Source organism: Camarhynchus parvulus, chromosome 18 (assembly GCF_901933205.1).
Source record: "Camarhynchus parvulus chromosome 18, STF_HiC, whole genome shotgun sequence".
Lineage (NCBI taxonomy): Eukaryota > Metazoa > Chordata > Aves > Passeriformes > Thraupidae > Camarhynchus > Camarhynchus parvulus.
In genome coordinates, this window is record NC_044588.1 from 7,297,151 (window position 1) to 7,320,334 (window position 23,184).

The 23,184-nt window shown below is 46.4% G+C and overlaps 1 protein-coding gene across 1 annotated transcript in view; it reads left to right on the top strand.

Annotated features, from left to right (window-relative positions):
- SHISA6 (shisa family member 6) overlaps window positions 1-23,184 on the top strand; it is a 148,690-nt gene that overhangs the window by 117,075 nt on the left and 8,431 nt on the right. The window contains 1 exon segment of the mRNA XM_030962152.1: window positions 12,558-12,620. Coding sequence (XP_030818012.1) covers window positions 12,558-12,620 — 63 coding nt within the window.

Consider the following 23,184-nt stretch of genomic DNA (forward strand, 5'->3'; position numbering starts at 1 on the left):
TTCCTCGGGGTCTTTACTTCTCACTTCTTCCTTGGATGCCCTCAGCTCCACTTGGAGCCCAGATCCTCTCCCTGCCACAGACGTTGGCCCAGATCTGGGGCAGCCCCTGATTTTCTGCTGATTTTGTGCTGATTTTACACTTCAATCGCAATGCTCAGTGCTGTGTGATCCTTGGAAGGGTTTTTCTGTCCATGCCACACCTGGAGCTGTGCGGTCTGGCAGGCTCAGTGCTCTGCAGCTGGACTGGGATGTTTTGCACCACAAACCAACCACCTGCTGTGTGCAGAGCCCAGCCCAGCTGAAATATGGGTTTTATGACAGCAAATGACACCAGGTGTATCTGCTGAGCTCTTGGTGAGCTGATTCAGCTCCCAGCCATCTGTGCAGCCTCATTTTCCTGAGCCTGGGGGTTCCAGAGCTGCAGCAGCACGCGCAGCCTCAGCAGTGCCTTCCTGCCCCTTGGCACCACTCTGGGGCAGCCAAAATGTGGGGGAGCTTTGGCTGCTCAGTGCCCCAGTCCATTCGGTTGTGGAGGAGCAGGAGATGGCTCCGTGTCACTCTGATTTATTAAGATTTTCTAAGCTTTCTGATGCTGACATTCTTGTAACGAACTTTCTCACGCACTTTCTGTGAATAACTCATTGTTTTGCATTCTTTTCTGGAGGAGGAGAAATGTGATGGGCTGTTGGTTTGTCCAGTGTCATTGGAGAGGTGGCACTGTCACCCTCCAGTCCACTGTCACTTTTGGAAATCCACAAATGTTGGAGTCAGAAATTGAACTTCTCTTTTTTCACCTTGAGAGCAGCAGCGTGCGCTCGTGTTGTTTCGTGTCCTATAGTGACAGGTCTGGAGAGAGGAGAGGAGCCAGCAGGACCTCCCAGCATCCAGCCCAGGGAGAACCCACCTGTCACCCTGGTTTTTTAAGATTTTCTAGGCCTTCTGATATGGACATTCTTGTGGTGAACTTTTCCAGACACTTTCTGTAAATAACTGATTGTTTTGTCTTCTTTTATGGAGGAGGAGAAAGTTGATGGACTGCTGGTTTGACCAGTGTCATTGCAGAGGTGTCTCTATCACCCTCCAATGCACTGTCACTTTTGGAAAACTAGAAATGTTGGAGTCAGAGAATAAACTTCCTCTTTCTTCCTTCACCTGGAGAACCGTGGTGTGCTTGCATTCTTGCGTGTCCGATAGTGACACCCACCCACCCCACCAGCCCCACTGCTGGGAGTCTCTGGGGCTCACAGGATAAATGGCACACAGCATCTTTCACATCATTCAGGTGTGATTCGTGTTTTCACCCCTCAAACTGGGACGACTGGGCACCCAGGGATGCTCAACTTCCGTGCAAAGGGACACCAATTCCCACAACCACTGCTGCTGTTTTTAAAGGTGTCACTTCAGTGGATTTTACAGAATTTTCCCCACATAAGACCTGTTTGAGCAGACCTAAATAATGATAAATACTGTAGCTTATTGCCACCTGAGACAGACTCATTATTCAGAGATGCTGACTGTGCCAGGCAATTTGGGACACTGGAATCAAGGCAGCTTTCCTGGAATACCTGGACTTTAAATTGTACTTTTTTCCCTTTAGCAGTAATCCAGCATTCCCAATAACTAAGTTGCTCTGATGCCTACAGACATAAAAAACTAAAATTATTTTTTTAAAAGAGTTGTTTGTCATTTCAGTTGGCCAAACAGAAAATTTCTAATCACAACATATGGAAAACATTTTTTTAAATTAAATGTTTATTTTTTTAAATAGTTTGAATGCAAAAAAATCTCCAAGAATCTGTGCTTCATACATGTTGGTATCAGATATCTTGAGACCAGGAACGTGCTGGTGCTCAGAGTTAGGACATCTTGGGAAGGCTGAGAAAAGGGGAATTGTGCAGCCTGGAGGGGAGAAGGCTCTGAGATGGTTTTGTTGTGGCCTCCCAGCGCCTGAAAAGGGCTCAAAAAAAAGATGGGGAGAGGCTCTGGACAAGGGATGGAGGCTCGGGACTCAGGGAATGGCTTCAAACCCAAAGAGGGCAGGGCTGGATGGGATTTTGGGAATGAGGAATTGTTCCCTGTGAGGGTGGGCAGCCCTGGCACAGCTGGGGCTGCCCTGGATCCCTGGCAGTGCCCAAGGCCAGGCTGGACACTGGGACACCCTGGGACAGTGGGAGGTGTCCCTGCCATGGCAGGGGTGGCACTGGGTGGTTTTAGGGTCCCTCCCAACCCAAACCATCCCAGGATTCTGTGGTCTCTCCTTCAGAGAGTCTGTGCCACCTTCTCCCTTTGCTGGAATTGAAGCGCTGCCAGAAAGAGAGCAGGGAATTCTTATTAAAATCAAGATTTTGACGCTGTCACACACGGATCTTTTATAGAATCGCCATTTCGAATGCCACTCTTTAACGTGACTGCAGTTGGACTTAAGCAGATGCTTAAAGTTAACCATCTGCTTAATTGCTGATAGGATTAGGGCTTAAATAGAGCTCTCCCTTCTTCCCTAACACTTTCTTTGTGCCTCAATAAAGCCATGGCTCATTTTAAGGGCTTGATTAGTGCTGGTGACTTCTTTATCTGCCTAAAGATAAGGCTCTGATCGGTGTTAGATCGCATCTGCATCTTAATTGTCCTGAAAGCTCTGGCCCAAAGCCACGTTTAGCAGTTGACAGGCATGCAAACGAGCCTCCATCCAGGGAAAACAAATCAGCAAAAGGGTGGAATTCATTTCAAACCCTCGCACCCTCCTCCTGGCCCCTCACAGGCGCTCCTTGCTGTGTCACATGAGGAGAAAGTCTTTGCTTCTCTGCCCAGACACCTCCAGGCTGGCCATGCCTTGGTGACAGATGAGGAGCAAGCGAATTTCTATGGCTTCAGAGTGATTTAAAACCAGTTAAGGACCTCGGTCTATTTATCTGCATCGTGGTGCTGCTTCTAACAACTGAGAGTTGTCAGTGCTGGGCCTGGGAGAGCCCTGCTGGGCTCTGGGTGTGCTGGTGTTGGGAGGGTCCCCAGGACGAGGTGGGAGATGAGAATTGACTCCAAGGTCTTAGAAGGCTGATATATATTATATTATATTATATTATATTATATTATATTATATTATATTATATTATATTATATTATATTATATTATATTATATTATATTATATTATATTATATTATATTATATTATATTATATTATATTATATTACATTATATTATATTATATTATATTACATTATATTACATTATATTACATTATTATAAAAATATATACTAAAACTACACTAAAGAAAGAGAAAGGAGACATCAGAAGGCTGGACAAGAATGAATAATAAAAACCTGTGACTGACCAGAGAGTCTGACACAGCTGGGCTGAGATTGGTCATTAATTAAAAACAATTCACATGGAACCAATCAAAGATGCCCCTTGGTTGGTGAGCAACCTCCAGACCACATTCCAAGCAATCAGATCATTATTGTTTCTATTTCTTTTCTGAGGCTTCTCAGCTTCCCGGAGAAAAATCCTGGCGAAGGGATTTTTCAGAAAATATCATGGTGACACTCTGGGCAAGCTGGGAGCCATCCTCCTCTCCAGGCTCTGCACCCTCCTGCAAGCACCTGGAGACAGGACAGGGACTGATCCACAGCCTTTTGGGAAAAAAAAATGATGATGATGATGATGATGATGATTATTATTATTATAAATAATATAAATAATAATAATAATAATAATAATAATAATAATAAATAATAATAAATACCACTACTCCTACTACTACAACTAATAATGATAATAATAATAATTTAGATTGTGATTATGCCTGGAGGGCAGCAGGCAAGGGCTTTGGCTCTCTGCTGATTCCTGTTGCTCTTCGGTTTGAGGAGGAGGATGGCACAGCCAGGCCCAGGTGTTTCCTGAGGGAAAGCAGTGACCAGGGCTGGATTCCTGCTCTCCACCTTGATTTGAGGTCCCTGGACTCACTGGAGAGCCCTTCTCACAGGGATTTCATCCTCAGCTTTTTCTCTTTACACTTGGTGGGAGAGGGGAAACCAGAGCAGGACTTTGTTTTCCCTCCCCTTCTCCTCTCTGCCAGCACCATGGGGTTAGAAGGGACCGTGTGCTACTTCCAAAGGTATTTGCATAATTATCTCAGCACTCAGAATGTGTGAGTGCTGGCTGTGTTCCACCAAAGATTGCACCGAACTAATCCTGCTTTAGACACCCAGCCTATTTATACCTTCCCAGATCAGCTCCATCTCCAGCAATGCCCTTTAAAGGACACGGTTGTTTTCTCCTGACCATATGTTTCCCCTGCTTTTTCCCATTCTGGACGTGTTTCCAAAGGTTGCTGCTCCCCCAGCTGCTGTTGTGCTCTGCTGGCTGCTGTTAGTCATGCTTTCTGCTCAGCTGCTGGGTTTTTGAGGAAACCAGGCCATATTTATCCAATTTGTGTTTCCAAGGCAGTGGGAAGTTCTCAGGCACGCAGGGGGATCCCAGGCACTCCAGGTTTGTGCCCTGGGTTCTGCAGAATTTTCTTTCCCTGACAGAAAGTTCTTTTCTCTTCCTCTGGATTCCTTCTAGTCCCCTCTCCACTTTTTTTTTTTTTTTCCTCCTGATTTATTCTGGAATGTGTGAGGAAGGGCAGCAATGGGTGAAAGCAATGAAAATCAGAGCAAATAAAGCAGGGAATGCCACAGAGGGATGCTGAAGTGCTCCAGGTGAGCTCAGCCATTCCCACCTGGCTGAGGGCACTGTGGCTGCTGCTCTGGGGAGCAGAGCCATTCCTGGGGGGATCCCCATGAAGGAAATGTCCCTTTTGCAGAGAGTCCAGCTGCTCAGCCAGCAGGAAAAGCTGCCTTTGGACACACCTCACCCTCACTGCCCATGAGGAGGAAAAAAACATTTATTTTTTCAAGCCAACAGGCTGTCCAAAGGTGCTCCAAAGGCATCAGCTTCCTTGGAGAGAGAGATTTGGAGCTCTCCATGACCTTTATCTCCCCAGGGTTGTGACCGTGCTCACAGGGGTCTGAGGATGAGGGAAGAGATGAGGATCTGACTCCATGTTTCAGAAGGCTTGATTTATTATTTTATGATATATATTATAGTAAAACTATACTAAAAGAACAGAAGAAAGGATTTCATCAGAAGGCTAGCTAAGAATAGAAAAAGAAGGAATGATAACAAAGGTTTTTGTCTTGGACAGAGAGTCCGAGCCAGCTGGGCTGTGATTGGCCATTAATTAGAAACAACCCCATGAGACCAATCCCAGATGCACCTGCTGCATTCCACAGCAGCAGATAATAATTGTTTGCATTTTGTTCCTGAGGCCTCTCAGCTTCTCAGGAGAAAAAACCCTAAGGAAAGGATTTTTCACGAAAGATGTCTGTGACACACAGTGCTGCTGTTTTTAAAATCATCACTTCAAAGCCAAGATGGGGAAATATTTCTCTCGTGCCCTTGTTTGTGTGCAGGTGCCCTGTTTAGCTGCAGCTGCCTGGGAGCAGGAGCTGCGTTTCCCTGGGGCCAGGCTCTCCCTGCGCTCGGCTTTGGCATCTGGGGAGGAGCTGCGGGGAGGGAGGCACTGTTGGTGTGTAGGGATGAGTGGGCCTGGCTCCCGTGTTCCAGCCTGGATCCCAGGGCTGTGTGGGAGGAGGAGAATCCTGTGAATGAGTGTGTGTGTGATTTGTGCAGCCTCCCAACACAGGAGACAGATTTTGGCGAGTGAACCCAGGCCCTGTTGTACAAGAACATCCTGCTCACTCACGCTCCTGCTTCTCTCAGATATTTCAGGGAGAAGGATTCTTTTCCACATCACAGCTCGCTGAGCCTTGCTGATTTTTCAAATTTTTTATTTCTTTTTCTCAGCCATAACCTCCAGAACTTCAGCGCTCATTACAGCCAAGTGTTTTCCACCTGCAGCTGCGCATTGTGGAGCTGTGTCAGGGAAGGGTTGGGCTGGATTTTGGGAAAGGTTCTTCCCCCAGAGGGTGCTGGGCATGGTCCTGAGGCTCCTTTGGGGATGCCCAGGGTGGGATTGCTGGGGTCTGTGCAGGGCCAGGTACTGGATTTGATGATCCCCATGGGTCCCTCCCAGCTCAGGACATTCTCTGATTCTATGATTCACCTCCCGCTTGATTTCTTAGATTTCTTTTAATCCTTCATCTGACATAGCCTTAAAATAAGGAATAAACACACCCCAGGCTGGGAAAACAAGGGGTGAAAAGGCAGCAGAGGACTGAGCTGAAATCTGCAGTGCAATGTTCACTCACACAGCCTGTGGTGGTGTTTGAGGGTCCCCAGGGCGAGGGAAGAGATGAGAATCTTGACTTGTTTCAGAAGGCCGATATTATATTATATTATATTATATTATATTATATTATATTATATTATATTATATTATATTATATTATATTATATTATATTATATTATATTATATTATATTATATTATATTATATCATATCATATCATATCATATCATATCATATCATATATCATATCATATCATATCATATCATATCATAATCATATCATATCATATCATAATGATATACTAAAACTACACTAAAGAAAGAGAAAGGAGACATCAAAAGGCTAGAAAGGAGTGAATAATAAAATCTCGTGACGGACTCAGAGAGTCCGACACAGCTGGCTGTGATTGGCCATTAATTAAAAACAATTCACATGGAACCAATCAAAGAAAGACCTGTTGGTAAACCATCTCCAGACCACATTCCAAGCAATCAGATAATTACTGTTTACATTTCTTTTCTGAGGCTTCTCAGGAGAAAAATCCTGGCGACAGGATTTCTATAAAATATGTCAGTGCCAACAGCCTTCAGGCACTCCGTGGATATTTTGCAGGTGAAATCCCTGCTCCTTCAGGCGCCCCACACCCCGAGGTTGTGCCCTGACCACCTTGGCTGGGCTGGAGAGGGACAAACCTGGGGCTGAGCTGGGCTGGGGGAGCATTTCCAGCCCCTCTCCTGGCGCTGTGATCCCACCTGCCTTCATCATCCTCCCGCCAGGTACACCAGGAGCTGTTCCTCCCCCACAAAAGGACCTTGATTAATTAGCAGCTGATTTGTGCTCGCAAAATCCCATTAAAAATCCCCCGTGTGTGACACACAAAAAAAATCTGCCCCGAGTTTTCCAGGGCTGTTCCTCCAAAGGAATGAAGGCTGGCAGGTGTGAGCACACCTGGGCTCAGGTACAGCCTGCCTGCCACGGGAGGCTGGCATGGGTGGGGAGGAAAAGCCGACACGGAAAATAACAGCTCTGTAATCAACGCAGGGGTGGGATCCTGGAGAACAGGGCCATTCACCGCTTAATGAGGATTAAAATAACTCCTGAATAGCTGCCTCAGTCCCCGAGCATCCTGTTCGATTAATGAATCACAAGATTGCTGCTGAAAAATAGGTTGGAATGGTAGAACAAAAACCTGACATAACGAGAATAAACGGAGGCTTTGGGGCCAACCTTTCCTGTGGCATTTCCAGCCCCTCTGATGCTGCCCTGCTGTCTCCAGCAGGGCTCAGCGCTCAGCTTTGGCTCCTTTGCCCCTTGCACGGGACATTTCTGGGGGTCAGCGTGCTTGGGCAGCGCCAGGCAGGTGCAGAACACTCTGCAAGCAGGAATTCACAGCACAGGAAAGTAAATGAGCTGTTGGATCCTGCGCAGGAAAGGCAGCTGGGTTTAATGATCTATTAGATGAATATTCCTGTGCTCATCACTCTGAGCTGGCCAGGCCTGGCTCAGGAGGGGTTTGGGGCTTTGTTCCCCCATCCCTGGGCTGATCTTTGCCACTCTCACTGCCCAAAATCCCTGGAAAAGGGCTGGGAAAAGCTGCTCCTCTTCCCAACTCTGCGACCATGGAGCAGCTGAAGGACAATTGCTCCAGGCTTCCCCTCTGGAATACAAATAGTGGCCAGAAAGTGCTGGAGGGTGATGAACGAGGGGCTTGGCGCTGGAAATATTTCCATTTTCCCAGTTTTTGGGCTCCTTTCCTCCCTGCCCCGGGGCTCTGCACTCCCCTGGGTGCCTCAGGCCTGGATGCTGGGCAGGTTCAGCCCTGGAAAGGGATTTAGGGATTTTCTCTGCATTAGTGAGGGCGTCGAGGAGGTTTCTTGTCACCAGCACAGCACAGGTTCCATCCTGCCCGGCAGCCTCAGCGGTTCTGGTGACAAGAGCAGAGGGGCAGAAGGCAAAGAATTGTTTTGCACGGAATCAGTGAGGTGGGAAAAGGCTTCGAAGTGTCCAGTCACAAACTCATGGTCCCAGATGCCACATCCACCCATCCTTAAATCCCTTCAGGAATGAGGATTGCGCCCCTGCCCTGGGTCCATTCATAGGCTGATGGTTCCTTTTCAGACCTTTTTTTCCTTCTTTCCCCCTTTTTTCCCCTTCTTTTCCCCCCTTTTTTTCTCTTTTTTGGCCCCTTTTTCCCCCTTCTTCCCCCTTTTCCTCCCTTTTATCCTTTTCCCCCTTTCCCCCCACTTCCCTCCCCCCTTTCCCCCCTTCTCCCCCTTTTTTTTCCTTTTTTTTCCTTTTTTTTCCTTTTTTTCTTCCCCCCCCTTTTTTTTCTCCCTTCCCCCCCTTTTTTTTCCTTTCCAGGCCATTCTTTTCTCCTGTTAACTACAGATTTCAGAGCAGCTCCAAGTGCTTTAATAAATTCTCTAAAACGAATGCAAAGTACAGCACGACTGTCAGAACGATCATATGTCTGTATCACACTTACAGGTGTATCTGTAACGCAGCTGGCATATATTAAAAATATCCTTGCTTTGCAGATTTCATAAGGAATCTTATTAGGCAAGACAGGCTGGAAAATACAGCATTTTCTTTTCATATTCTGACACTTGATTTCTTTTTTCTATTATAGAACACAATAAATCAAGTTTTTATTAGTAATATTCCAATATGAAATCCTTGAGACTGAGAAAAAAAATAATAGGCACTGGGAAAGTCTAAAACCAAGTAGCAAAGGAAAGGTTAAATCAGTGAAAAAAGGAGATTTTTCTAGGTAGGAAGTGCATGGGATCTCTTTGGGGGCTGTTTAGTGTTCTTTAACAGCTACTCAGAGTTTTACACCTTGGGGCTGATAATTCAGGTGGTGATTGTGGTTTAACCCTGCCTGGGATGCAGGGGAGAATTGGAAGGGTAAAAATTGTGGATAGAGGCAGTTTAATCAAAGAAACAGAAATAATAAATGGAAGTATAAATAAGAATATAATATAAAAATATAAAAATGAAAATATAAACCGAATTATATATAAATAATTATAAATAGAATTATAAACATCTATATCTATACATATAAATATAAATATATAAATATATAAATATATAAATATATAAATATATAAATATATAAATATATAAATATATAATATATAAATATATAAACATATATATAAACATATAAATATATAAATATATATTTATATATAAATATAAAATATGTCAAAGGAAATAGAAATAATAATAAAAATATAATAATAAATTGCAAATGGAAAGGAACGTGCCTCCCGTGCACGTGTTTGCAAGGGAGCGGGAGCACTGGTTCCCTTTTTCCCAGTACAACATCTCACTCTTTCTGCTGGTTATTTTATCTGATGGCTCCTCCAACTGCGCTCAGAAATTTCCTTTTGTGTCCTGGCAATTCAGAGCCCTGTGGCTCCTTTCTTCCCTAATGGAGTTCCTGGTAAATAGCTCTGAACTCAGATCCTTGTCTCACAATAGATAAGCTCCTGCCTAACCGGCACTTCACAATTAACAGCATTATCTTGTTAAACCTGAGGAGGTGTAGGAAGGCTCGGGCGTCATTTGGAAGTATTTTATTGCTTAGAAAGTGTTTACAAAGGGCTACAGAGGTGGTAAATGAAACCCAGTGCTGCATTCAGATGCCTGATTAGCTCAGCCACATCAAAATGCCAATAACTCAGGTTCTGACAGGGCTGGGTGACGTTACTGAAGCTATAGCCTCAAAATACCTGAGGTTTTAGAGAGGAAATAAAAGGGGGAAGGGAAGGGAAGGGAAAGGAAAGGAAAGGAAAGGAAAGGAAAGGAAAGGAAAGGAAAGGAAAGGAAAGGAAAGGAAAGGAAAGGAAAGGAAATAAAGGAAAGGAAAGGAAAGGAAAGGAAAGGAAAGGAAAGGAAAGGAAAGGAGAAAGGAGAAAAGAGAAAGGAAAAGGGAAAGGAAAAAAAAAGAAAAGGAAAAAGGAAAAATAAAGTCCTTTAAGGTCATCCAGCCCAGCCACCAAGCCAGCAGCACCTCCATTGTCACTGAACCAGGTCCCCAAGTGCCACCTCCATGTGGCTCTGAACACTTCCAGGGATGAGCAGGGATCTGTATCATGATTGCTGGGAACCAGGTGAAAATTAACCCATCTGGTCCCACAGCTCTGAGAATCCCTCCAGACAGTCACAGGGGTTCCAGAAATATCCAGTTTCTCATTTGTCCACCATCCTCTGGTCAGGTTTTCACATTAAAATGAAATTTGACTACATGGAGGGACAGAAACGGAGACAAAGTCACAAAAGGAGTTCCTGCAGAATTTTTTCTTGCTGAAGGCAACCAAGAGTGGAGGAAAATTCCAACCAGGGAAACCTGTAGGGCACTTATTTAAGGGCACTTGGAGTGTCCCTGGGCTCCTCTCAAGGTTTGCTCATCTCGTGCTGGCAGCCAGGCTAAAACCCTCCCATTTTTCCATTTGTCTGGGATATAAGGCATGCCTGGATTCTGGATGGAGCAGGAAGCAGGTGAAGATGCCCAGTCTGTTGTCACCTGAATAAATAAACCCAGATTTTAATCCTCATTGCACCCAGACACTCCCCATAGTGAGGGAGAGAGACAAACCAGCAGCCAACACTCAGAAACAAATAATGGCAACTTAAACTTATTTTTTGTTTGTTTTTTCCCCTGTGTTTTATGGCCAGGGAGGAAAAACTCAAGGATCATGACCTCAGCAAGGTTTCCAGCAGTTTCTAGCAAAGCAATGTGAGATTAATTAGAGAAGAGGTTGTTAATGAGGGCTGAGTGACCATGCAGGGACCAAATATCAGGGGAAGGATGGCCCTGGTGTGGTTCTGGATTTGGTCTCTTTGTTCCTGGTGGAAAAGGAATTCACTTATTAAATTTGCAGGTGATATGAACCTTGGATGACTGTAAGTCTATTAGAGAACAGGATTAGAATTTAAAATGTTCTTGACAAATTGGATAAATAGCCTGCAAATAAATTGATTAAATGGAGAAAAATGAGATGCCTCGGGCTGAAGCAGGAACGCTAAAAAGCCTTTTCTGTGTTGGAGAACAATTGGAGAGTTCCTTAGAAAAGCAATAAGGAACCACAAAGGATCACAGACTTTACATGAGTCAGGAAAAGAAAAATATCCCAGGTTTGTGTGAGCAAGAGAATCCGACTGGGGATAATCCAGACATTCCACTCTGTCCTGGTGAAGGCTGTCTCAGAAACACATCCCAGAGCTGGGCAGGATCTGGGGCAGCAGGAGCACAGGGGAATGCAGTGCCAGGGACCCAAGGCAAAGCAGGAAAACAGGGAAACAGCAAAGGAATGGTGTCAGCACCAAGGATAAAGGAGAACACAGCAACCGTGGTCATAAAGGGCTGGGCAGGAATAAGGGGGGTTCTCTCCGCATCCCTGGAGGACAGGAAAGAAGGAATTGGTCTGAAAAGCAGAAAGGAAGACTCAGTGACCCAGAACTTCTGGGGGAAAGGAGATGTCCAGGAAAGGTTTGGGAATAGCAGAGCAGCCCTGGAGTGACCCCTGCAGCAGCAGGGCAGGACATGAAGGATCCCAGAGATCTCCTCTCCTCCTGCACTGCTGCAGCTCCAGCCACGGTGGGAAGCTCTGAGCAGGGAGCTCAGTCCTTACTGAGTGCTGAAGCCGTGGAGGTTTATCAGGAGTCCCTTATCTGATGATTTCATCACAGGGAAGAGGAGACAGAGCTGTTCTGCCCCCCAGGGCAGCTCCCAGCCCAGCCCCAGCAGTGGATGGAACTGGGCTGGGAGCTGCCCTGGATGCTCTGCCATGGATGGTTCCCCTGCCCTGCCTCCCAGGATTCCCATTCCCTGGGGAGGGAGCAGAGCTCATGTGCAGCTCCTGAGCTCCTCCAGGCCACACCTGTGACTCCTCTCTGCGACCTGGTGCTCTGGTTGTGCTCACAGTGGGACAGGCTGGGTTTGGGTGCTTGGGGCTCACATCCTGAGCGCTCCAAAGCTCCGCAGCCCTGATGGAGCTGGAGCAGCCTCCAGGAGCAGCCCAGCCTGTGGTACAGCTGGGGTGCTCCTGCCTGGACATGATTCTCACCTTTGCACAGAACCCTCATTTGCAGGCTCAGCAGAAGGGGAGCAGATTCCCATTATCGTGTTCTCCTTGCATCTGGAATTTTAAGTGAACTGCATAACAGAATCTTCTGCTTTCTTAAGCATTTCCTTCTCCTTTCTTTAATCATGCTGAGATTTCCTGTGATACTGTGAGCTGTAATTATCATCTGCAGATCGGTGGCAATGCTAAGCTGGTTCTTAAAGGGATTTTTTTTTTCTGTGAATTTCAGATGACCAAGAACAAAATTATAATCACCTGATACTAAACAGTGACAACCAGACACCTACACATGGTAAGAGAAAGCAAAGAGCAAAATTACACCCGTTGTAACTTTCCTCTGCCAGCCAGTAACATTTACTGGTACCAAATGTGTTTCATGTTAATGGAAATATTCCTCTGGCAGTGCTGCATGGCTGGTGGCTCCCATTGACATTAAACACAGGACCATATTTTCAGCAGTGTGCACAGGGAAATATGGCCCAGTCTTTTCTAACTGTGCTGATCAGCCTTGTGTCTAATTCCAAGATTCTCCTTTGTTTCCCACTTGGTTTCCTCCCCCTCGTCCCAGCCTGGAGATGTTTCTTTGCTTCCTCCATGGCCTCTCTCTGCTCAGCCCTGTGCCCCAGTCCTTCTGTCCCCTCCTTTGGGTTTCCCTGGGCAGCAGAGGCCCCTGGGCTGTGTCCCCCTTCCCTTGGAGCCCTGGCATCCCCTGGCTCCATCCAGTCCCTGGCACCCAAACCCCGTTCCCCAGTGCCTGTGCCATCAGACCAAGCTCTGATTGATCCCTCAGGTCCCCTCTGCTCTCTCCCCTCTTCTGCTGCTCCTTGTCTCGGTCCTGTCCGTGTCCCTCCTTGTCCCCTGTGCCTTTGGAATGGGATCCATTCCTTCTGCTCTAAGCTGCCAGTAAATCTCATCTCTGTCACTTCTGGCAGCTCTGAATCTCTGTATTTGTTACTCTTTCTGTCCTGGCATTTGTTTTGAATTCTGAAACCTCATCCTGACTATTCTGGAGCTGATTTATTGCAAGTTGTGCTCACACGCAGAAATCTCCCTGCTGCTAAGGAGGGCGGGAGAACAATTGCCCTTGGAAAGATCCCCTGAAACCCTGGGGGTTTCTCCTTCCCAGAGGAGGCAGGCATCTCTTCAGCCTAAAAATTGCTTCCATGGTAAGCCTGTGCTATTAGGACTTCATTTTCTGTCTTGCAAACACTCCAGGAGGAAGAGTGTCAGCTTTAAACTCATCAGTGCCACAGCAGTATTTATTGAGCCTGAACTGACAGCCTCCAATGTTCCTGACTACTTCTTCTGTTTACTTTTTTACTTTCCTGAGGGAAAAAAAAAAAAAAAAAATGGAGAAATAGGGTTGAAATTGTGCTGTCTTCTCTTTGGTCTTGGTACTCATTCTTAAAATCCAGCCTCTGCTGGGTTCTGAGCTGCCCTTGACCTGCCCAGGAGCTTTAATGCAGCTCCAGCATCAGGGTCCTGCTGCATCCAAGCACTCCAGGGAATGTGACAAAACAATTCCACTTCCCTCTGCTCCTAACAGATGCTTCGCTTTTTTTATGTACTTAAAAACCAAAAAAAAAAAAAACAACTGAAGGCAGATCCACTGATGGTCTTGGATTCCTTGTGCTTCCTGTGCCTTAATAATTTGGTTGTTGTGAGGGACTGGGATGAGCTGACTACAAATGAGTGTGTGATTCAGAGGTACATCTCTCTCTGAGTTATCCAGATGGCCAGGGCTGCTTTTGTTCCTTCCATCCATGTGTGCTGCTGCTGCTGCTGCCGAGCCATTGCCTGGAGAGTCTGAAAATATATTTGGACTTTTCAAGTAAGACATCAGAGGAGCTTGCAGGATGGCACAGAGGGCTGGGAGGAGTGCTGGGGATTGTGATATCCTGGGGAGGACAATTCCCAGCAGGATCAGAAGTGACCACAGGCAGCTGAGTCACAGAAAGTGTCCGAGGCCAGGTTGGAGCCCCTGGTGTTCCTGCCCATTCCTTCCTTCCTTCCTTCCTTCCTTCCTTCCTTCCTTCCTTCCTTCCTTCCTTCCTTCCTTCCTTCCTTCCTTCCTTCCTTCCTTCCTTCCTTCCTTCCTTCCTTCCTTCCTTCCTTCCTTCCTTCCTTCCTTCCTTCCTTCCTTCCTTCCTTCCTTCCTTCCTTCCTTCCTTCCTTCCTTCCTTCCTTCCTTCTCTTTTTTTCCCCTCTTCTCTCCTTCCTTTTCCTCCTTCTCTTCCTCCTCCTTTCTGGCACTGGATCAGCTTTAGGGTCCATCCCATCCCATCCTGGGACTCCTCAACTCCAGACTCTCCCAGCCCAGGGGCTGCAATCCCAGCATTTCAGTTCTGCTGTGGTTGAGGGCTCTGAATTAACCACAGTGGCTCTGAGCATCCCACACCTGCCAGAAATCCCTGCTGCTGGACTATTCCTGCCCCAAATTCCCCCCACAGGACACCAAATGTCCCATTCCAGAGGCTCCTACAGCCCTTTAGAAACCTCAGATGAAATTCTGCTTTCAGTGACAGCATTTAGACCCCAATTCCACTGAAAACTAAATTTTCATGTGGATTTCTTTAACTCTAGACTTTATTTCTACCTCAGCTGCAGATCTGAGCTGCAAATGAAGAACTCTACAGCAGTTTTAGGAAATGTAGTGATTTGTATGTAAAATGTGAGTGGGAGGGAGCAAGTATTAGGCTCTAAGCACAACCAAGTTTTACATATGAAATGCAGCTAAATCTTTTGATACATTAATTTATCTTGCTTAGATATTCAGCCTTCACACAAAATAAGCACATAAAATGATTTCCCCATAAAAACATTAAAATATGAAGGAAAAAAAACCGAGCTGGGGGCACAAAAGAGAACTGAGCATCAGCTATAACAGAAATACACATTGACTGCCTGGGCTCAGCTTCTGTGCAGATTATTGCTTTATTTTTTACTGCTACTGAAGTTTCATCTCATTATATTTAGTGCATATATAATTATCCTAACCTAAAGAGCACCTAATAAACATTTTTTTTTTTTACATCTTTATAAATACCAAGCACATTTCCAAATAATATGGTTAGAAGGAAGTTCATATCACGACTTTTATGTCAGTTAATTGCACTTGACAATCATCTCAAAAAATACTTGGTAGAGCACCATGAGCAGCCAATTACTTCAAGGTTTTAATTTGGCCAAGTATTTTGCCGTGGATGGTGCCTGGGATTGCTCTGAGGGAGGCAAATTTCATTTTATAGCTGTACTTGTGTGGGCTTTTAGCAGTTTCCTCTATATGGACTGATGTAGGAGTGTGGTTTTCCCTTCCTTCCTTCCTGGAATCCTTCCTTCCTGGAATCCTTCCTTCCTTCCCTTTATTCCCTCTTTTTCCCCCCTCTTCTCTCGTTTCTTTCTTTTCCATCCTTTACTTTTCCTCCTTCTTTCCCTTCTCTTCATTTCAAAAATCCAGGGCATCTTCCTTCCCACACACTAACAGGGCTTTGGGGGATACATTGCTGAAAAAATCCTTGCATCAATTTTCCAACATCAGACCAGAAGCTTCAATTTGGGGCAATCCCAGAAGATATGAAAATGATTCCCTATTCTGTCACATCTCCTCCAGCAATTTGTTGAGAGTTTTGTGTCTATTGTGTTTAAGACACTGTTTACAAAATCATAACAATTAAGGACTGTTTAAATTAGCTTTATCCCCAGCAGAAATATGTGGGGGAAGAGGAGAAGCTAATCAGATGTGCGGCATAAAGCCCAGAGAACAGCCAGACCTGGGTGTCCTGACCTTGGGCAGGGCTGGAATGGCAGTGGGAGGTGTGATAATTCACCCGGGGGAATTTTGGAAGGAATTTGAGATGGGATCTCTGAGTTGTTTTTGATGATGAGGTTTATTTTTCTATCTCCTACATGGGCAGGAAGGGTGAGTTTGGCTCACATCTTCACTGCATGGCTCAGAAGGTCTCAAGACTCTTAGTTACAAGACCTTTAAAGCATTTATTGACCAATAAAACACTGCTCACAAGGATATTTATGTTTTTGACCCAATCTTTAAATATTTTGTCTTATGGACTCATGCTGCAGTGTGAGCTTTCTTAGCCAGTCTTGTTATGGCACACAAACCCACAGTGCTGCATTCTAAACTCCTTGTTTACCTCTGGAATGTATTTTTTTTCCTATATCTAAACTCTGAAACTCTAAACTTTCCTTTACTTAGTTTAAGGTGTGTCTTTAAACTCCAAATCCACATTCTCACTTTTGTCACCTGAGTTTGGGAGCCTTTTCCAAGGTCTCAGATCAAGCCCTGGGTTTATTTCTGGAATCCCTGGCAGTGCCCAAGGCCAGGCTGGACAGGGCTGGGGGCAGCCTGGGGCAGTGAAAGGTGTCCCTGCCCTGGCAGGGGTGGAATGGAGGGGTCTTTGTGATCCAAACCAAACCAAAACACAGCAAAGCAAAGCAAAGCAAAGCAAACCAGACCAAACCAAACCAAACCAAACCAAACCAAACCAAACCAAACCACAGCAAAGCAAAGCAAAGCCAAACAAAGCAAACCAAACCACACCAAACCAAACCAAACCAAACCAAACCAAACCAAACCAAACCAAACCAAACCAAACCAAACCAAACCAAACCAAACCAAACCAAACCAAACCAAACCAAACCAAACCAAACCAAACCAAACCAAACCAAACCAAACCACAGCAAAGCAAAGCAAAGCCAAACAAAGCAAACCAAACCACACCAAACAAACCAAACCAATACACAGCAAAGCAAAGCAAACCAGACCAAACCAGACCAAACCAAACCAAATCAAACCAAAACACAGCAAAGCAAAGCAAAGCAAACCAGACCAAAGCAAAGCAAAGCAAAGCAAAGCAAAGCAAAGCAAAGCAAAGCAAAGCAAACCAAAGCAAACCAAACCAGACCAAACCAAACCAAACCAAACCAAACCAAACCAAACCAAACCAAAGCAAACCAGACCAAACCAAACCAAACCAAAACACAGCAAAGCAAAGCAAAGCAAACCAGACGAAACCAAACCAGATGAAACCAAACCAGACCAAACCAAACCAAACCAAACCACACCAAAGCAAAGCAAAGCAAAGCAAAGCAAAGCAAAGCAAAGCAAAGCAAACCAGACCAAACCAACCCAAACCACACCACACCAGACCAAACCAACCCAAACCACACCACACCAAACCAACACCACACCACACCAAACCAACCCAAACCAAACCAAACCAAACCAAACCAAACCAAACCAAACCAAACCAAACCACACCAAACCATTCCCGCCATTCCAAGATCCCTCTCCCTGCCCTGCCCACGAGGCCCTGGCAGAGCTGGGAGCAGGTACCAGTTTGCAGGGTCTCAAGCCCAGCAGGAAGGGGTCCCAGCCCCAGCTCTGCACAGCCCTGGTGCCAGAGCCAGGTGTTTTGTCTGCACCCCCTGCAAGGGCAGCACGCTCCAGGAGGAGCAGATCCCTTGCTCTGACTGCTCGGTGCAATTTCCATTTCTGCAGCTCTCCCTTTCATTTTAATTCCAGCATTGCTCTCTCAGCCCAGCTGTGGGGTGCAGTATTCAGTGGAGCCCTGTGTGCTCAGGGGCCTTCCCACACTGATCCCCCTGAGTGTCCCTGTCACACCCAGTGTCACTGTGTGCTGCATCCCTTCCCTCTGCATCTTCCTCCTGGTGGAAAACGCCAATTACTTGTTTTTAAAATTGTAAAAGTTTAATAGTAATAACATGGTTATAGAAATAGTAATACAATTAGAGTAATAATAATTTGGACAATTTGAATTAGGACAATATGAGACAATAGAGACAAAGAGTTACTGATGTCCGGGTACCTTTTCTGGGCTGCACAAGCCTAAAAAATGGAACACATTAACAAAGGATTAACCCTTAAAAGCAGCCTGTTGCATATTCATGCACTTCATACATGATGCATAAATTCCATTCAAACACAGGATTCTGTCTGGTCATCCTCAACTTCTTCCTCTGAATCCTAACAGCACCTTTGAGGTGGGAAGAAGTTCGTTTCTGCTGATAATGGGGCAATAAATTCTTTTTCTCTGAAAGATTGAGATGTCCTGTGGCTGCTATCTCACGGCGAGTCCTTTCTTAAAAAAAGTATCCAACATAGCATCGTTTCTATTTTAACATTTTTTATAACCTAAAACTATATTTAACACACTACGTAAGAGAATTACTACAGCATTGCTTTCTAACACAACACATATAATATTCATTTGAATATTTGCAAAAAGCCAATCATAAAATACATGCATTTGAATATTTGCAAAAAGCCAGTCATAAAATACATGCATTTTTCACACTCCTCCAGGCTGCTGCTCAGTTCTCAGCCAGGCCCAGTGCTGGAGCCATCCTGACAGACACAGGGCTTTAACACTGCCTCTGTTTGAAATCCTCCAGCTCCTGCTCTCCTAAATGAGGGCAGCTACTCGCTGGAGAGCTCTGATTTCCACCACAGAGGATCTGACCTGGAAATGTAGAAACCTCCTGGAGATTAGTCATGAGAAATGCAAAGCACTATTAATAACAGCGTTAGTAACACGAGCAAACACAAGCGTGAAAACACCAACACTGGAGATACATCTCATACATCCTGACCCTGCACACATCAGTTTATTTGCCTGCCCTGACAGCGTGTCACCTCAGCATGGCCTGGGAGCCCTGAGCCCTGGCACAGAAGGCTCCAGAACGTCAGTGGTGCCGGCAGATTTGGGGCCCTTTGTGAGAACTTGCGTCAGAGTCGGAGCCTTTGCGTCTGAGCCTTCAAAGGGCTGAGCTGGGGGAGCAGGGAGGGCTCTGACAGAGGGCTGGGGCTCTGCTGAGCTGCGGCTGAGCAGCAGAAGGCTGGCTTGGAGCAGCTTCTCCTAGGTGACATTGTTTGCTTTCCCTGGGTGAATGTTTTAAAAGGCATCTGTTGAAATGTCTTGCAGAATTCGCACAACATATGTGCAGACTCAAATGCAAATCTGCAGCACATCCCTTTTGCCACTTGAGCTTTGTTCAAAACTTTGCCATCAACTCACATTTTTTTTTTTAATATATTTTGGTATCATCTGCTCCCGTCCTTGAACATGAAAGGTTTTGTGCCTCATGTAAACACCCTTTGAAAGTGTCTTCCAACAAGAGGGGCAGAGCAAGATGTGACGAGAAGACTTCAGGTCTAATCTGGAAATCCTGGAGCTTCTCTGAGCCCTGAGCTTGCAGGGAGGTTGCAAAGCACTGGCAGAGAAACGAGCAGAGGGGCTGCGCTTCTCTGGTAGGTGACAGAGTGCAGGAGTGAGCAGAGCAGGGAATTTGTGTGAATCCACCTTCAGGGCCACCCCCAGGCCCAGCAGGGCTGCAGGTGACACCCAGGGGCTGCCAACAGAGCCCCTTGTCCTGTTTGGACCACCTTGGGGTGCCTGCCTAGGACAGAGGCTGGGCAAGATCAAGAGGATAAAGTGGGTGTTTATTAAAGGCCTCCCATAGCTGCACCTTGGGCAGTCAAAGCCTCACAGAGGCTGCACCCAGGATGGATGGTGGCCATGAGTTTTATATAAGTTTGGCTTATTTGCATATCAGGGGTTAATTGTCCAGTTACAGCTTCAGGTAATGAAGTCATATTCCCCAGCTTGCTCCCCATAATTCACTTCTGTTTGTACTTTTCAGGGCCTGTGGTGTGTGTCCTTGGATCTCAGGCCCAGAGGGATTGTTCTGTCTGACCAAAATGTGAAGGCAGTTAACTACACTTTATATGGAGTTCACAACTATGCACTAATACACTAGAGGATTTGAAATATATAAAAGCTGAAATTGTAAGGCATCATCAGGGTGTGATAGGAGCACAGGCAGTCCCTGCAGGCAGCCCCTTCCCCTGCCCTGTGAAAGGTGTGAGGAGCCCCTCAGAGCCTGGCCCAGGGATGCTCTGGTTCCCATAAAAACACAGCAGGTTCAGACTGGCCTGGCAATTCTGGCTCATGAAGCAGAAGAGATGCACCCACCTGGCCTGGTGGGGCTGCAGGAGGAGAGATCAGAGCTCCCCAGAGCTCCCTGCTCCCTTGCTGAGCTCCTTGTGCCAGCGTGGAGCAGCCTGGGGAGCTCTGGGCTGGGCTGTGCATCCCTGCTCAGGGCACTGTGCAGCCAGGGCTGCCTGCAGGGTGGGAAAATGCTGCAATTCCTGCAGGATTGTACAGCCCTGCACAGAATTGTACAGCCCTGCACAGAATTGTACAGCAGGATTGTACAGCCTTGCACAGAATTGTACGGCAGGATTGTACAGCAGGATTGTACAGCCCTGCACAGAATCGTACAGCCTTGCACAGAATTGTACAGCAGGATTGTACAGCCCTGCACAGAATTGTACAGCCCTGCACAGAATTGTACAGCAGGATTGTACAGGATTGTACAGCCCTGCCCTGGCTGTACCAAGGTGGGGCTGTCCCCAGGCTGGGGGAGGTTCCTGTGCTGCTGGCTGAGCTCCCGTGCCAGCTCCTGTGCCAGGAGGGATGGTGTGCCAGAAAACGGGCACCAAAGGGCACAGAGATGCTGAGGAAAAGGGGACCAATCCTCACTTTGAAGGTGATCCCAGTAGCCATGCACAGAGCTCGTTTTCCAGTGTCATCTCCAGCTGGGGTGATGGGGATGCTGGGGAGCTCAGTGTACAGCCTCAGCTGCCCTGCAGGGAATGGGAGAGCTTTGATTTGCATCCTGATTATTGATTCTGACCTGCAGTTTCCATAGGAGCCCACGGGCACCACAAACAAAGAGGAGCGAGACCAGAGACAAATATATTGCAGGAGTGAAAACCTGCTGAGAAACTGGTGCTGAACTGGCCTCCGAATATAAATTGCAGGAGATATTTCTCCTTACTGGAGCACCTCAGCTCTCTGATCTCCCCCTCAAGCTACATTATGCAAAAGACATCTGAAATTAGCTTTGGTCATTTCAGTTTATCCCTTGTTTTGCTGAGTGATGGGCAGTGGATTTCAAGGTGACTTCTCATTTGCCAGAATCATTCCAGCCTGTTCCTGAGTGCCTGGATGGGAAAAGCAGCGAGAAGATGAAGTGATCCTGCAGCAGCCCGTCAGATAAATGTGTGGCACTTAATTTCACACACCTCATGCAAGCAGTCAATTAATGCTGAGCTCCGGCACCCAGCACAGCTCCGAGCCTGTGCTTGGGCTCACTGCAGCATGCCCAAACCCCCATGGAAATGGAGATTAGCTCCACGTTCTGCCTGAGCAATTTGCAAAGAGATCTCAGCCCGGGGTCCTTGCCACACAAGCAGGAGGAGGGGTGGGGACATGGTTTCAGCGCTGATCCAGCCTCTGTTTGCTGGATAACATCAAATCAATTGTTTCCAGCCCCCTGATGAATGCCACACGTTCCCTGATCCTGCAGGCAGGCTGTTAGACATGGATGGATGGCACATTCATATTTTCTGTAAAAATCTCTTTGCCCAGGATTTTTTCTCCTGGGAAGCTGAGAAGCCTCAGAGAAAAATATAAAAATTGAAAATTGAAAACAATAATTATCTCATTTGCTTCTCCTCTGTTTTGCTCATGTGGAATGTGTTTGGAGATTGTTTATCACAGGTGATTGATTGGATTCTGCTGCGAATTATTTTGACTCTGGCAAATCAGGGCCAAGCTATGTCAGGACTCTGGAGAGAATCACAAGTTTTTAATTAATTATCTTTTTAGCCTTCTGTAAGTATCCTTTCTGTATTCTTTAGTATAGTTCAGTATAGTATTCTTTAATATAATATAGTATCATAAAGTAATAAATTAGCCTTCTGAGAACGTGGAGTCAGGTTCACCATCCCTCCCTGCCACGGGGCACCCCACAAATAGAATGGATGGAAATCATCAGCAGGGAACTGCTGCTCTCTGAGAGGTGCCACTCCAGATCCCTGAGGTCTGTGCCACACCAGAACCCCCTTCCAGGAGAGCAGGAGAAAGGGGACAGGAGATTTATGAGATTTATGGTTATTGCACTGGGAGGAGGAATTTTTCACCACTGCTGGGTTCTGTGAGAAAGAATTACTTTATTTCTTACAGAATTACTGTGAGAGTAATTCTGTAATGACAGGACTGCCTCAGCCTGTCTGTGACACTGTGCAGTGCTGAGGTGGCTGACAGGAGGTTTGAAACATCCAGGGGAAGCCCCAGTGGGAGAAAAGTTGTGGCAGCAGCTCTGGATCCCTGAGCAGACACTCAGATGAATTGCTAGGTTCATTTCCAGGCTGCAGGGGCACCGAGGACACGCTGAAATGAAAAATTCAGGGAGGAGGAAAACGTTCTGCTGTCCAACAAGCAGGGCTGCACATGGCAGAGAGGCAGCAGGGCAGGACCGGCCTCACTCACAGATGTTTCTTGGAGGAAACAGATTCACTTATGTATGACTCAGGTCTAGAAAAATGTCTGTGAAATGTCTGCGCTCTACCTGGGTGGATTTTGAGGGTTTTTTTCCTGGAAATGGGAGAAGTTAGCAAGTGTATGGGCACTGCACAAAGCCAGCAGCTTTCCAGGTGACATTCCCCTGCTGCTCTGCTACCTTTGGGCAGAATCTGAGCTTTTATCCCAGCCAGCCCCTTGCAGGGGAGGCAAGAGGGCTTGGGGCAGGTGAATGCACACTGATCATGCATTGCTCTTCGTGGGGACACTTTAGGGATGTACAAGAGGAATGTGTGAACCCAAGCCTGGGCATTCTGCTGTTCCTGCAGAGAATTTGCCCTTCTGATTTCATGTCCAGACCTGAAGTGGACACCTTTTGCCTCAGCTGCTGACCCCAGCACTGCTGTGGGGTCTGACAGAGCCCACTGCTCTGTTCTGGCTCTGCTTCCA